The following is a 15,631-nucleotide window of genomic DNA, read 5'->3' on the forward strand; positions in this document are numbered from 1 at the left end:
TTCTTGCTGCTTTTAAAATTCTCTCCTTATCTTTAATCTTGAGTAATGTAATGATGTGCCTTGGTGTATTCCTCTTTGGGTCCAACTTCTTTGGGAGAAGTTGGGAGAAGCCCAATTTCTGGGCTTCCTGGACTTCCTGGAAGTCTGTTTCCTTCACCAGATTGGGGAAGTTTTACTTCATTATATGTTCAAGTAAGTTTTCAATTTCTTGCTTTTGTTCTTCTCCTTCTGGTACCCCTATAATTCAGATATTGGAACATTTAAAGTTGTCCCAGAGATTCCTCAGTCTCTCCTTTTTTTTAATTCTTGTTTCTTCATTCTGTTCTGGTTGGATGTTTATTTCTTCCTTTTGTTCCAAATTGTTGAGTTGATCCTGGTTTCCTTCCTGCAATTGTTGGTTCCCTGAATATTTTGCTTTATTTCATTTTGGGTATTTTTCATTTGTACTTTCATTTTCAACCAAGCTCAATCAGTTCTGTGAACATTTTGATTACCAGGGCTTTAAATTCTCTATCAGATAGGTTGGCTATCTCCTCGTGGCTTAGCTCTCTTTCTAGAGTTTAGATCTGTTCATTTGGGCCCTATTTCTTTGTCTCAGTGCACCTGTTAAGTTGTAAGGAGGCGTGGCCTTAGGTATTCACCAGGGCAGGGCAACCCTCCTTGCTGCGCTGCAACACTACCTATGGGGGAGGGGCCAGAGAGGAAACAATGCAACTCACCTGTTCGGCTCTAGCCCCACTTTCCAATGAACTCTCGTGTGAGATTGGGAGTTTCTCCTACCGTGGCAACCCCTGCTGTAGTCCATAGTCAGCTCTGAGTCTCAGTTTCTCATTCAGTAAGCCCCGCCTGCACAGTCTGCCACCTCACTGCAGCCAGCCCCATCCCCACCAAAAACAGAATCTTGAAGGGAGAGCTGCACTCACATGTTTATTGCAGCATCATTCACTGTAGCCAAGATGTGGAAACAGTCTGTCAATGGATGAATGAACACACACACACACACACACACACACACAATAGTTTTCAGCCATAAGAAAATCCTGTTGAGACAATATGAATGGACTTTGAGAGTATTATGATAAGTGAAATAACTCAGGCAGAGAAAGACAATACTGTATGATCTCATTTACCTGTGAATCTAAAAAAATCTGAACTCAGAAACAGAATAGAGTGGTGGCTACCTGGGTCTGAGGGGTGGAGGAATTGGGGAGATATTAATCAGTGTAAAACTTCCAGTTAAAAGACAAGTGGCTTCTGGAGATATAATTTACAGGATAATTGTTAATGATACTATACTATACTTGAAAGTTGCTAAAAGAGTAGATCTTAACGTTCTCACCACAAAAAAAATGGTAATTACGTGGCATGATGGATAATGCTATAGTAGTAACTGTACTGCGATGTATGTGTATCAAATCAACATATTGTACACCTTGAACTTAAACAGTGTTATATGTCAATTATATCTCAATAAAGCTGAGAAAAAATATTTGTACTAAGCAAAATACCCACATTTATCCTTAAGTTTATTTTACAGGATAACTTATCCTGTAAGTGTAAAAATTACAGATAAGCAAAAATAATAACCAGTTATAACTCTACCAAACTTGGAGTAACACCCCAGTTATTTTTTCCTATTTAACAAAAAGTGAGATCATACTAGACATCTCACATAACTTCCTCTCTTTTAGTCAATAATGTAAGAGTTCCATTGAATGGATCTCCTACAGCTTACTTGCTTAATCCTTGTGATGATAAACTTGGCTAGGCTATGATGTCCAATTCTTTTGTCAAACACCAATTATGGTGTTACCATTAAGATATTTCTTAGATATAATTAACATTTACAACCAGTAGACTTTAAAGTGGAATACCACCAATAGTGTGGGTAGGCCTTATTCAATCTGTTGAGGGCCTTAAGAGCTAAGACAGGTTTCCCAAGAAAAACAAAAATTCTGCATCTCTGAATACTGCAGACTGAAGAATGCTCACTAACTACAGTTTTCGTTAAAGAAAAGTGAGGTGCTGCTGTACCAAATACCTAAAAACACACAAGAGGCTTTGCAATTGGGTAATGGGGTAGGGGATGGAAGAATCTTGAGGTGCAGGATAGAAAAAGCCTCAGTTGCCTTGAAGAGACAAGGAACATGGATAGTAACTGTGTGTTATTATGGGGAAACTAGAGGAAATGTTATTGGAAACTAGAGGAAAAGTGGCAGAGAACTTGGCTGAATTGTTTTCTGTTGGATGGAAAGAAGACGTTGTAAGCAATAAAATTGGTTATTTAGCTGAATAAAGTTCTAAGCAGAGGATGAAGGTTCAGCCTGGTTTCTATTTGCTACTAACACTAAGATGTAAGGAAAGAAATAAATTGAAGAAGGAATTGCTTAAAGAAAAATGAGCCAGACTTGAAGATTTGGAAAATTCTCATCCTAATCATATGGTAAATAATGAGAAAGTATGCTCTACAGAAAACACCAAGGGTGTGTAACTAGAAACTATTTGCTAAAGACTTATGGAAGCAATCAACTATCTCAGCAGAAACCCTGCCAGCTTGGAAGAGGACAGGGATGGAACTAAATGAAGGCAGGCTGGAATGCTATGGGCAAGAAAGGGACTGATAGAGCCATTTAATTCTGAATGTGTCACACAAAAGGGTATCTTGAGGGCATTTCAGAGGCCAGCAGGGCTGCCACAGCCACCATGGGCCAGGAAAGCAAAGGCCCAGGGTGCAGGTCCAATGATTTTAGGCCATTTCCTTGGCTGTAAGGAAGCAATGCCACCACTCCAGGGGGCTCCTCAAGACAGCATGGAGCCAATGAGAATTTTCCTCAAGTATTAAAATAAAACAGAATCTGTTGGCCCATTAGGTTTAGACTTGTTTGGGACACAGGCTTTTTTCCTTTCGATTTAATAAAAATGTCTATCCTCCATCTCTCCCACTTGAAAGCAGGTAACTAGTCTGGTTTGACAGGTTCACAGATGAAAAGGAACTTTGTTCCAGCATGAGTTGTACACCAAGTGTTACCCACAATTTATTTGAATAATCTGAGCTGATGATGTTTAGATAAAATAATGGACTTAGCATTGATGCTGAAATGATTAAGATTGGGGTATGGTAGGGTGGGGTGAATTAATTTTGCATGTGGGTAGGCTATGAAATCTTAGGGGCCACAGAGCAGATTATAATGGGTCTGTTTTCCCCCAAAAGAGATGTTTTGATGTCCTAATCTCCAGTATCTCAAAATATTATTTGAAAACAGTTTTTAGAAGTTAAAATTAGGTCATCAGGGTGGGCCTTAATCCACTATGACTGTGGTATCCTTATGAAAAAAAGTAAACAGAGAGGGATAGATACAAACAAGAGGCACACCCTGTGAAGACAAGAGACAGAGACTGGAGTTATGTTACCATGAGCCAAGGAAAACCTGCTGCTACCGGAAACTAGGAAGCAGCAAGTATTTCCCTACAGGTTTCAGAGGAAACATGGCCAAGCCAACACCTTGATTTTGGACTTATAGTCTCTAGAGTTGAAACAAATTTATGATGCTATATACCACCCAGTTTGTGGTACTTTATTACAATAACCCTCATTGTTGGACATAAGAGAGCCTCAATTTGGGGCTCCTATAGCTATAACTTAGCAAGTGTGCTATCATTTCCACAAAATTAATCTCTAGGTACAGAATTACTGAGTCAGAAAACACAACATTCTGAGGGTTTTGACTTACATTGCTAAGTTTCTCTCTACATCAAAGTATTAATTTATCTCCATAACTGTGGGAACATCCATTCCTTACATTTTGATATAGGCCTTGTTTATGCTATTTTTTAAAAAGAGCAGTTCAGTTGAAAGTTGAAGAGCCCCAGTTATAGTAAGTCCTTATAGTCTAGCACTGTTGCATGGTCCATGAAGCTACAGACAAGACATATCAGGTTCAAAAGCAGTGCTTAATTCATGCTATTTTTTAAGTCACTGTTAATTTCTAATTTTGGGTAATCAAAGTGTCCAAAAAAGATATGCCAGAACATATTGGGTAGGGCATTATAGATTTATATCCTGGAAAGATTTAGTTGCAATGTTTCTAGATTAGTCTGGTCTCCTAGAAAGTGATCGACTCAGGCAAAGGAAGGAAAACTGGGAACATGATGTATACAAGAGAAGATATGGACAGACCAATCACAGTGGAAATAAATATCAGCTTTATTAACACTCAAAGTGCCATTCATTTATATTCCATAATCCATGTTACTAAGAGTAACCCTCTGAACCACAATCTTTCAAATAAAAAAAATGTAAAAAAAAAGCAGTTTTCATTGTGCTAATTATTGCAGGCCTTCATGCACGATAAATCTAAACAAATATGTGTGCCAACAATATACAAATTTCCATATAAACAAAGTCATTGATCACTAACAAAATATAAACATGGTTTCTTTCACATTAGATTTTTAAATGGCTATTTACCAGCAAGAAAAACAAATACATAAAAACTATAAAACTCAGATTTATACATTTTTACAAGTACAACTTTAAATGAACAACACAAAGTCAAAATATAAATGAAACATGGCACATATCACACTGTATCTGGCTTCTGGGAGGTTTTACTAATCATACTGACTCCTTGCAACATAATAAGCTTAATGACTGACATACAACTTCAACAGTGGACTTTATTCCTAACACAAGTAATTTTACATGGTACCATATATTAAAATCTGAGTTTTCCTTAACTACATATTGTCAGATTGGAAATTTGATTTCCATTTTTTTTTCTGCCAGTTACTTAACATACCACAGTACAGTATAAAGACACTCGATGCATGTTTAAACATTTCTAAACCAATTTAGTCAATTTCAGAGAATCACAATATATCAATGTATTGTTTCGTAAAGAAGGTCTGACCTTGCCCAGTAAGAAAATAACCCAAAAGTTGAAATCTTTGGGGTAGAATAAAGGAAACATTCAAAAACAGTAGGACCAGCCAAGAGAAACTGGAGATACAAAAATCTTGGCATCTTTTCAAGACAATTTAGTTTCTTACATTTTTTTCATAGCTCTCAGAATTCAAAGGCTATTTTAGTGGAAAGTGAATTTTGCTACTGCTTAACACCTCTTTTTCCTCTTAATTTGTATTTCAGAGAATTCTCAAAGGAAAATTCAACGCCCTTCCTTGCAAGAGTGTTTGATATCTAAGTAAATTTGTATCCAATTTTGGAAATACAAACATATTTTGAATGGTTAAAAACAAAATTTTAAAAATATTTTTGATCAGCCAGCTGAAAATATACTCACATAGTAAATAATCTCTCAGAAAGTTTTTTTATATATTTAACTCTAACTAAGGAGTACCCTTATTATATAAAACAAGTTCATACAAATGTAGAAATAAATGAAAATAAGAAATTACTGGAATACATAAATGTGCCTACAGACAGAAAAAGATATTTCCATATACACATTTCCCTGATACACAGTTACAAGCAAACTTTCAACTAAATGCATTTCAAAATACACATAAAATCAGAAAGCGATGCTGAACTCCTGAGTTCTTCAACAAAGATAGAACCATAGATAAGTATACTTCATAAAAGCAATAAAGTTAATTTAAGTCTGTAATAGCAGTGCAGTTACTGATGGCTACTTCTTCAAAGTTAAAACATAGAGACACAGACAGTAGTTCAATGCACACATTCATAATGCTCACACACCCATCAACAATTATTGGCCAGAGTAGTAAATCAGTGTACAAATTAAACATATCCAAAAATGTGCAAAAAAGTCAACCTTGACAGGAAAAAAAACCTTTTTACATAATTTTAAACTGTCCAACATTCAACTAAGATTAAAAATGTTTATAAAGGGAAACTAATAGGTTAAATATAAAGAATTTAATGGTTACATTAAAAAAATGTACATTAGGCCAAAGGGTAAATTTACAAATTGATAATTATACTTTGCAACAATTAAAGTTTATTCTCAAATTTATCCAAGTTTATTATTATTTACAATGATATTTGAATAAAAAGAACCATGTGAAATGTAAGAGATGTCAGGCATTTAAAGTATTTTTGGTATTAACTTTTTATAATATTTCTGAATGCAGGGTAGCAAATTTTAAAACAGCAATAGAAAAATGTAAACCTTTTACTTACTAAGATTGTATTTTAAAACAATCATTTGTTTCTAAAGAAGTATTCTTGTCCTTAGACACTGTACTTTCACTTGAATAAGGTATATTGCAAGGATTTGGCCCACTTTTTTTTTGCCCATAGCCTTTTCAGCTCAAATGTTTCCACTAGTCCTCTCTTCTTATTCCAGATGGGAAAAAAATCTTCAGAAAAGTGACAATATGTCAAATCCATTTTAGAGTCTAAGTATCTACTAGAGCTTAAGATGTTATTTTGTTACTTATCTCTCCCTTCTAAGTAATGCTAATGCTAAAATTACCAGCAGTTATATATGCTTTTAAAAGATAAATTCTAAAAATAAATAAATAAATGAACATAAAAGTGCTTTTTCAGCATAGTCACAAACCTTACTGTTCTCAACTGTCATGATGGGACTCAGATACCCTTATCTGGGGACAAATTCTGCAGGTATACTGGAATGCAGACTCTTCCTTATGTTCTAAAATGTGTATGGCACAAAGTAGACTGATGTCTATTATTTACTTTTCTTCACAGCTTTCCTGAAATGCCCCTCAAGTCAAACATAAGATACTAGAAAGAAAGTACACCACCGATCTGAGGCATATATCAATGAATCTATGGTCATCTGATGTTAATAAGATTGGCACGTGTACAAGCTCAAGTTTCTAATGTCCATATAGTTCCATAATAGCTGAAGTAAATTCTGCATGTCTAAATGCAAGCACTGAGCACCTCTGCTTTTTCTTGAAGGATAGATTGAAATACAAATTCTATTAGTACCTACTTCATCATTTTTATCCTGTTAGCTTACAGGTGGGCAGAAGTAACAGTGTTAAATCATTTTGGCAATGTGTGCAGGGAATATAAAAACTTTGGTTTAAAATGATTCTGATAATACAGATTGTGAATACAAACAAAAAAGTAATCAGTCATAGGGAACGACAGTACTCACTGACTTAATGCCTTTGCTATTATTAACAAAGATATCATATTACTGTCAATTAAAATGCAGAATTATGAAAAACATGAAGAATTATATAAAAGACTATATGCAGGCAACAGATAAAATTTATTCTTGTCTTTACTATAGCTACGACTCCTCTCTCAAATTTCTGAAACTAAATCATGTCCACTCTCACTATCACTGAGAAAAGGTTCTTCAGACTCCCAACAGCTCATCACCATTTACGGCTCTGCAAGGCAAGTATCAGAAAATGGCTGACTCTGAGACTTGCAACACCTATTACAGCATCCTGTTCAGAATGCAGGCAGAAGTCAACATAAAGCCAAAAACAACTGTGAAGTAGGAACAGTGGCTTCATAGCATACCTTCCCTAGCCAACCAAAGAGAGGTTTAAGAAAATTTCCTTTTGAACATTTCATAAGCTAAGGAAGCTTCTGTTGATATTGTCTGGCAGAATATCTATTCCAAAGAGTTCATGAAGAACTATGGAAAATCAATTACTTTCTATTTACGGGTTATATACAAGCTATTATATACACATACAAATTTAATTGTAATATTTTTGCAACCAAGAGCTTGGCAATTTACAATAAATACTTTTATTAAACAATCATTTGTATTAGTTACTTGTAGAAAATGTGCTGGCATTCCTACCCAAGGACGATTACTCTCATCCATCATCAGTAGGTCATACACTGTTCCTTCTGTCTGTTCCTTCAAGAACAGAAACTAATCTAACTGAACATTCATACCTTTTCTTTTTTCCCATTCCTGCCCCAACTCCACACACACACAGACACACACACTTCACAGAAAAGTAAGCTAGAGTTTTCATCAAAATGTTAGATTAGAATTTGCTATCCCTGGATGTCTTGCACATTGCCCCAAGTCTTGGTGCCTTAACATTTGCAAACCATTTAAACAACCTCTTCAGGGCAAAAACAACCATTCTACCTCTGCTATGAAAATCGTAACTGAACTATGATATACAAAAAATCTGGACAGTGTCAGTATGATCGAAAATCAAGCAATCAGCCTGGAAAACAATTTACTATGCATTTCTTTAGAATTAGAATAACTGTAATTACCTTAGGAGTTCACATCTAGTGGAGACTGCAGTGTGTGTGTCTAATGCTAATGCTTATCTTCTAACATTTAAAAAAAAGGTAGAAAAGGGTAGGAGTAAGAAGCAGTCATTAAGAAATATTTAAGGGCCAATACACAGTCAAATCAACTCTTAAAATTACTGATTTTAGAAAATACCTTCAGTTTGGTGGGTAATGAAAATTATTGATATAAAATAAAATTAAGGCATACAGAGAAAAAGGCACTACCAAAAATTAACAATTAAATTGCTTTTCATTAACATTTAACTAATCTTAAAATTCAAATAAATATGAATAATTACATTTGTAACAAAGGTCAAACAACAGGAAACAGTAAGGTCTCAAGAAATTGTCCTGTTCTTAGCATTAACATCATGGACAGAGTTCAATTTCTATCTTTTTTTTAGATATTTTAACTATTTAGACTGAAAGAAAGTATTTGGTTTTTCTTTTCTAAAAAGCAGAAAAGAACATTATGGTATGGAATAAATGTCCTCCATCACTGAAATTGTTAGAGAAGAGGTTGGATTTTGTAAGAAGGAGTCCTGAGGGAGAGAGAGAGGTTGCCTGACCAATGAGGTTTTTCTAATTTGGGGATACTTTTAATCTATGCTGTTAATGACATTTAATTTTTAACTGCCAATAATTACCTAAAGTTGCTTTCCCCTTACATCACAAAAAAACAGTAAGATTTTAAACATCATTACTGAACTTTCAGAGTTACAGTATGCCCTATTGTTTGTCCATGTTTCTTTCTAGACTGTGACCTCCTTGAGAATAAATTAATTTAGTACCTGACAAAATAAGCCACAATTATTGAATAAGCATATGAAGAAGATTCACCCTATTTTTTAAAATTGACATTATTATTCTTGATTGACATCAGGTGATTTTATCTCCAAGCTTTTATCTGCAGACCACAATGAAATCATTGGCTCAGAACTCTGCCATGAGCCAAGGAGTCTGCATGTGGCAAACATCTTGGCTTTTGAACCCAAGCTTGGGCATCCCTACAAACTATTCATGTGTCTTATCATAACTCTATCTCAGAAATACTACAGACCAGATCTGACATATGTAAAAGGTGAAGTAGCAGAAAGCTACTCTAAACAAATAATTTCACTTTCTTAATGTAGTTTCTACTGATAATAAGGTAGACTCTCAAATGAAAGCCAATTTTATTTACTCTAAAATAAGTTTTAATTTTTTTTGTAGTCCAGCCTGTGTGTCATCAGTCTTTAACCATTTTTTCAAGTTAGAAACATATTATGTAAATGAGGAAAACTGAAAAATTTTCAAGATATTCATACCAAAAATTTCAAAGTCTATATATACTTTTAAATACATTTTAAAGAACTACCAACCATCAAAATTTCCATTACCCATTATATTTTTCAACCCTTTTATTCAATATATTTGTTTGTAATGTAAAAGATTTTATATTTGGCCCAAACCTAAGTAATGCCATTTTGAATCTCTCAAGGCCTAAGTAGAAAGATACTTCCTGAAAAGCACAGGTGAGACTGCTAGTGAATCTTCTCCAGCACCAAAAAGTCTGCCACAATGAAAGCAGAATGCATTTTAAAGGCACAAAGTCAGCAGTCTCATTTTCCAGCCTCAGCAAAGAAACATTACAGTATAGGAGAATCAGCTGTGCATTTAAAAAACAAAACACATTTAGAGTTATCTTAAAAAATTCAAATTTCATTTGTTGATTCATACCATCATTAGAAATAATAAGTTGGAGTGTTATATCTAACTGCCCCTGATAGAGGTGTTTTGCTTCAAAATTTTCTTTTTTAAACTTACTTTTGGTCTTTCATACCTCACCCACTTCAAGCTTTTTTGTTGTAGTAACTGTTATATATATATATAAATTTTTATTGTGGTTTCGGTACCTTTACAACTTGTTTAAAATCAATTCACATCACATTTTATATAATAACTCTGTAAACTATTAGTCTATTTTATGTCTTTACATAAAGAACAATATTTCCCCATAGCTAATAATATTTTTCTTATTATAAAACAAAGGTCTTCTGCAGCAGTGTTAAAGTAGTAGTTTCTCTTCAGATTTATTTTCTACAGTATTTAAAAACACAAGAGAGACTGAAAAATGCAAACAATTTTGCTTTGAGTTTCACAATCTCCCAAGAGTTCTCTTTAAAGAGCATTTGTCTCATATTCTGCACCACTGGTTACCCTGACAGACCAAAAATGAGCCAGATGGAAATCACAACCATACAAGGCAAAGAAACAAAGAAAAAGCCCACTGCTCCAGATACTATGATCTTAGTCAAGTAGGAGACATAACTTCACTTATAAAAGATAAAGAAATATAACAGATCCTTGGGGGCTATGTTTACAACACAAAGATTTGACGGTTGATTTTCCAGGGGAGGGGCCACTAATGTATATTCTTCTTGGTGAACCACTTTCTTTCATTATAAAGTATGGCAGAATCTTTGTGCTTTGACTTCTCAGATTAGCTGTGGCATTTCAAATTTCCTACAGGGAACATCAGAAAGGACCTTGTTGCAGTAAACCAAAGTCTTCAGGAACAGTAAAAGAATCCCTAAAGATCATACTTTTTAGCACAAAATAAAATACCTGAGTCCCCTATAAATCTGATAAAAGGTATCACTAAATGGACCTCCAGGAAGACTACTATTTTCTAGATCTTTAAAAATAAAGTACTTAGCACTTATTAGTAAAAAACTGCAAGTCACCAAATTATTAATATCATTCATATTTTTCAGTAGCACAAGTTCCTTAGAGTAGAATTCTCTTAGTTGTCTCCTCCCATTTAATGTCCTTGGTCTTACTGGATACGTTATGCTAGAAACAGATGGTAGTTTTTAATTTTCCTATAAAGTAGTTAATATTTGTTTTGATATGCTTTCCTTTCCCACAAATTACAAATTGAGTTAAGGAAAGAATATATACAGATGGCTGAGTTCAATAAGCTCCATATTTAAATTCATCTTGTTTCTAAAATGGAAGTTACTAATTTGGGTGCAATACGCAGCTGGTAAGGAATGGATTGCTACTTTCTGTTCAGATCATTCACCCTTGACTTGAACTAATGATATCTTCTGTTGTAAAACCCTCATTATGCATTACATCACTTTCTCTTTGAAATTTACTTTTTGCAAGGAACCTGCTTTGTAAATGGCTATTACCAGTTTATAACTTGAGGCTGGTCTTTGCAACAGTTTTTCAATTTTGGCACTTTTGAAATTTTGAGCAGGACAATTCTTTATTGGAAGGCAGGAGGTACTTTTCCTTGTATACTGTAGTTTGTTTGGCAGTATCCCTGGCCTCTGCTCACTAGATGCCACTAGCATCCTCCTAAGTTGTGACAACCAAAACTGTCTACAAGCATTACCAAATACCAAAAGAAATTATCCCCACCCCACCCTTGAGAACCACTCTTTTAGTATTTGTTTGTTTTTTGAGGTACTTTAGTATTCTGTAATCCCAAGAATGAGGGTTTTATCTCATGACACTAGCTTTATGGATACTCTAGGTTAAACATTTAGTTCCTAAGAATGTTGATCTATGGGGAATCAGGAGCTAGAAGTAAGAAGATATAATATATATTATTTTTGTAATTTCTCCTTTCCCTTTATTTTGGGACTTTCTCCCTCAGGTAAAGAACACAATTTAAAATACACTAAACAACAACTAGTTCTACTTTTCATTATTTCTGTTGATGGGCAAACATGGTCTCTTCTACTGCTCACACACTGAATTAGAGCAACCTCCTTTTGTCTTTTAATTTGGATTTGTTCACTGACTTCCCATATCTGTTTTAAAATAAAATACTATCTTTTCTTTTTTTAAATAGAAACTATCCCTCAAGGTTTATAGATTCCAGTAACATGGATCTTTTATAGTGTATTTGCTCATTATATTGGCTAGGATTAACAAATAAACATACCTCTTAGAGATTCGTATTTTCTGTCAAGATTCCTACTGAACGAAAAACTTGGTAGACAGAGGTTAGGATCTAAAGAATACAGGTATAAGAAGGAACCTATATTCTTTAAGTTGAGTACCTACTTTAAAACACAGTTTAGGGCTTAAACCCACAAGTGAGAATTTATTTTAAACACTATCATTAAAAACTACAAATCACGCATCATTTTCTTGTTTTCCATGTCTCCCCACCACCATCAATTTGTCGGTGACACGGAGAAAGACTACAATCTTTAGGTATTCCAAATGATTTGTTTGATCTAGAAAGAGTGACCATGTACTAAAGTGCTTTATGTCTCTGAACCACATCAGTACATTATAAAAATTAAATTAAAAAAAGTTTCAAGTTCTTGTAAAGGAAAAGAAGATTAAATATAAAAAATTTAGGTTACTGTTATTAAACAAATTTAACCAAGAATCAAGAGAAACACTTTCCCTCTTGTCTTTTTTTCTCCCCCATCTCTCTTTTTTATAAAAAAGAAAAGTGCAGTCAGAGAGAAGGTGAATGGATAGAGGGGAGCCAGGCAGAGGCACAGGAGAGGTTATTGGCCACTAGTGATAATGCACAAACATGTGCCTTAAGAGTTCCTCAGCTGAAGGTCTCACTTTGGCCTCTATAAAGATCCGTTTGAGGAAATCTCGAGTATAGTCTGAGACATGAGATGGCAGCTTTGGGTTTGTTGGCTGAGTGGCGATTTTAAATATGGCAGCCATTGCTTCATATTCCGCCCAAGGAGGCTTTTCAGTTAGCATTTCTACCACAGTACAGCCCACACTCCTAAAAAGAAATTTTAAAATTATATTACACAAACAATATCATGATGAAAGAAAGCCAGTTAACTACATAATTAGAAACAGGAGTGAAGTCCATATATATTTAAGTATGACCTGGTTTCATTAAAAGGTTGTAATCATATATAACATAATTTAAACATAAAAATCAAGGAAAATAAACCACAATTTAGGAATTGACTCCAATGGCTAAGCAAAAATCATTACTCGTTTTATAATTTTTGCTTTAAACAATTTTGTAACCTGATATCAAATATAACTTTTCTGTCTTTATCTTACAAATACAAACATTAAAACTTTTTGTTTGTCTTTAGGTGCTTAAAATGAATATTTGTTGTATTAAAAACTTTTCTGGTGGACAGCAGAAAATGGTCATTTTAAGTTTTAGCTTAACATTAAGTAATTAAAGATTAACTGAATTATAAGAGACTAACAATAAAGATGAATTACTTTTAAAGTTCTTCAGGGAAATGAAAGATAGTTTTCTGATGCTGAAGCTGCTTAAGACAAAATTCCTCCTGAAGAATGGAAGACAGGTTCAAGACCTCTATTTATTTAGTTGATGATTAAGTCTCAAAGAAGCATAATTAAAATATTAATCCTTGTAATCCCAATATCCCATTTCAAAAGTACAAAAGGTAACTGAAATCTGGCTCAGTAATTTCCATCCTGGGTGTAAATAAGTAAGGCAGGTATTTTCAGGCAAACCTACCAGATGTCAGCTTTTCTGCCATACCCTTCCCCACTAATGACCTCAGGGCTCATCCAGTATGGTGTGCCTGTGACTGACTTCATTCCTGTCCCTGAAAGACAGATGCTTTGAAGCCGTTTGCTGGCTCCAAAATCTCCTAGTTTGACGTTGCCTGTTGAATCTCGCAGAATATTTGCTCCTAAAAATAAGAAACATTCTCATTTCATTACTTTTATCAGCAGTTTGGAATATAATCTAAAAGGACAATGGCAGAGAATTAAATTTAGTAACTGACTCTTCAATCTGTCTTCAAAACTAGGTTGCTTTTCATCTTCCAAACATTACCTGTCACAACACCAGTCACACAAACAGTACTCATTAAGGACAAACACTGAAGTTTTAGAGTCAGAAATGTGCTTTAAAACCTAAGAACGTTCTCCCACTGAAAAAAACTGATGTGGAGGGAGAAGAGGATGAAAAAGAAGAGAAAGGGGAAAGGGCTCAGAGAAGAATGGAAAGCAACAGCAGGCTCTTGGGCACAGTTTCTCTATCATAAAGCAAGGGGCTTATGGCTGAAGTTTAGTTCTCTGAGAAGACACTTCCCTGAAGGAATCTGATAATCAAGACTTCTGTCACTTTTCCCCCTCTGCTATAACTTAATGTTAATTATCGTACATTTCACCATTTTCCTAAATATTAGGTTTTGCTTTATATTAATTTTATTTCTCAATTTCTATATATTTTAACTCTCTTCTAAGCAAGCTTGGAGCTCTTTTGTTTTAAAATTTCATCTACTTGAATAATAAATTTAATTTATTTATTACAAACTGACTTTGATTGCCTGGTTTGAGGTAGTTTGTTGACTTCTCTACCATAAAGTTTCTCTTTCCGCCCTACTTCTACCATAATCTTTAGGAAAAGTTCACTATGCGTAGCCCACAGTTAAGGAATCAGGAATTACGCTCCAGGCTGAGTAGATACATAAATTTGGAATTATTCTGCACAGATTTGTCTCCTCTTTTCCATTTATTTATTCAACCATTCATTTATATCAGCATGAACACATGGGTGTACACTTTGGGTTATAAACCAATGTAACCTTTTTTTTCTTTGCTCAAGTCATTCTAGCTTTGGCCATTGGGAACTCTTTCGATTGGCTCCTGAGTCCTTTTGTCATACACTGATCATTGTGTTCTTGTCTGTTTTCTCATTGGGTTGTTTTTAGCATTTTCTTACTTTGGGGCACTGTTAGATGCCTCATGCTCAACTTGTATATTCTCTGCATCAGTCCTATAGTAGCCTTCTCTCCAAGGAGCCCTGGTTATCAGAAACCAAGAACCAGGTGCTAAATTCACTTATTTTTTATTCTCTATTTTCCCCTTTATTTATCATTTTTAAAACTCTATCTTTTTTTTCTGGGATTACAAGTCTAGTTCCTGTCTTATAAAAATTATTTCTAGTCTCATTTTTAAATAATGTCTAGTCTGTTTTTAAATATGCAATTCATTTTATCTAATATTCATTTTAAAATTTACTTCATTGTTTTTAGGTCTTCTACCTATATTTTACATTTAAAAAATCCTTATTATTTTTATTATTCTTTTTTTAATGGCCTCTAAGAAGGAGAGTTAATAGTGCAGAGAATATGTACTGCCCATTCTCACCCTGAGCTTCTGTACTTGTCTTTCCATTCTCCCAGCAAATTCCCCAACCTAGTGGATGATAGATCTTCGCAGTTTCTCTGCAGGGGAAGGCACAGGCTCCATTCTCTGCATGCCATAAGCCTAAGTGATACACATATCAGTGACTGTGCAAAACAGCACTGTCTACCCTATTTAATGTCTCACTGTACAACACTTAAAGAGGATACTGTCAAAGAAAGGCACTCTCTCTAAAATATCTAACTAGGGGCCATACCACACTGAACACACCCAATCTCC

General features: G+C 34.5%; 1 protein-coding gene and 1 non-coding gene across 6 annotated transcripts in view; both read right to left on the reverse strand.

Moving 5' to 3' along the window:
* Positions 1–3,819: 3,819 nt before the first annotated feature.
* Positions 3,820–3,953, reverse strand: LOC114495851. Its single transcript, XR_003684516.1, has one exon. It is a non-coding gene; the product is annotated as a small nucleolar RNA SNORA50 (small nucleolar RNA).
* Positions 3,954–4,180: 227 nt separating this feature from the next.
* The window catches only part of MAP3K2 (mitogen-activated protein kinase kinase kinase 2), a 79,299-nt gene continuing 67,848 nt past the window's right edge, over positions 4,181–15,631 (reverse strand). For all 5 annotated transcript variants that reach the window (XM_036023699.1, XM_028509970.2, XM_036023697.1 and 2 more), the window contains 2 exons: positions 13,713–13,890; positions 4,181–12,986 (listed from right to left, as the gene is read on the reverse strand). In XM_036023699.1, coding sequence (XP_035879592.1) covers positions 12,761–12,986; positions 13,713–13,890 — 404 coding nt within the window. In that variant the 3' untranslated portion in view covers positions 4,181–12,760. The remainder of the gene's footprint in view (positions 12,987–13,712; positions 13,891–15,631) is intronic.

Source organism: Phyllostomus discolor, chromosome 4 (assembly GCF_004126475.2).
Source record: "Phyllostomus discolor isolate MPI-MPIP mPhyDis1 chromosome 4, mPhyDis1.pri.v3, whole genome shotgun sequence".
Taxonomy (NCBI): domain Eukaryota; kingdom Metazoa; phylum Chordata; class Mammalia; order Chiroptera; family Phyllostomidae; genus Phyllostomus; species Phyllostomus discolor.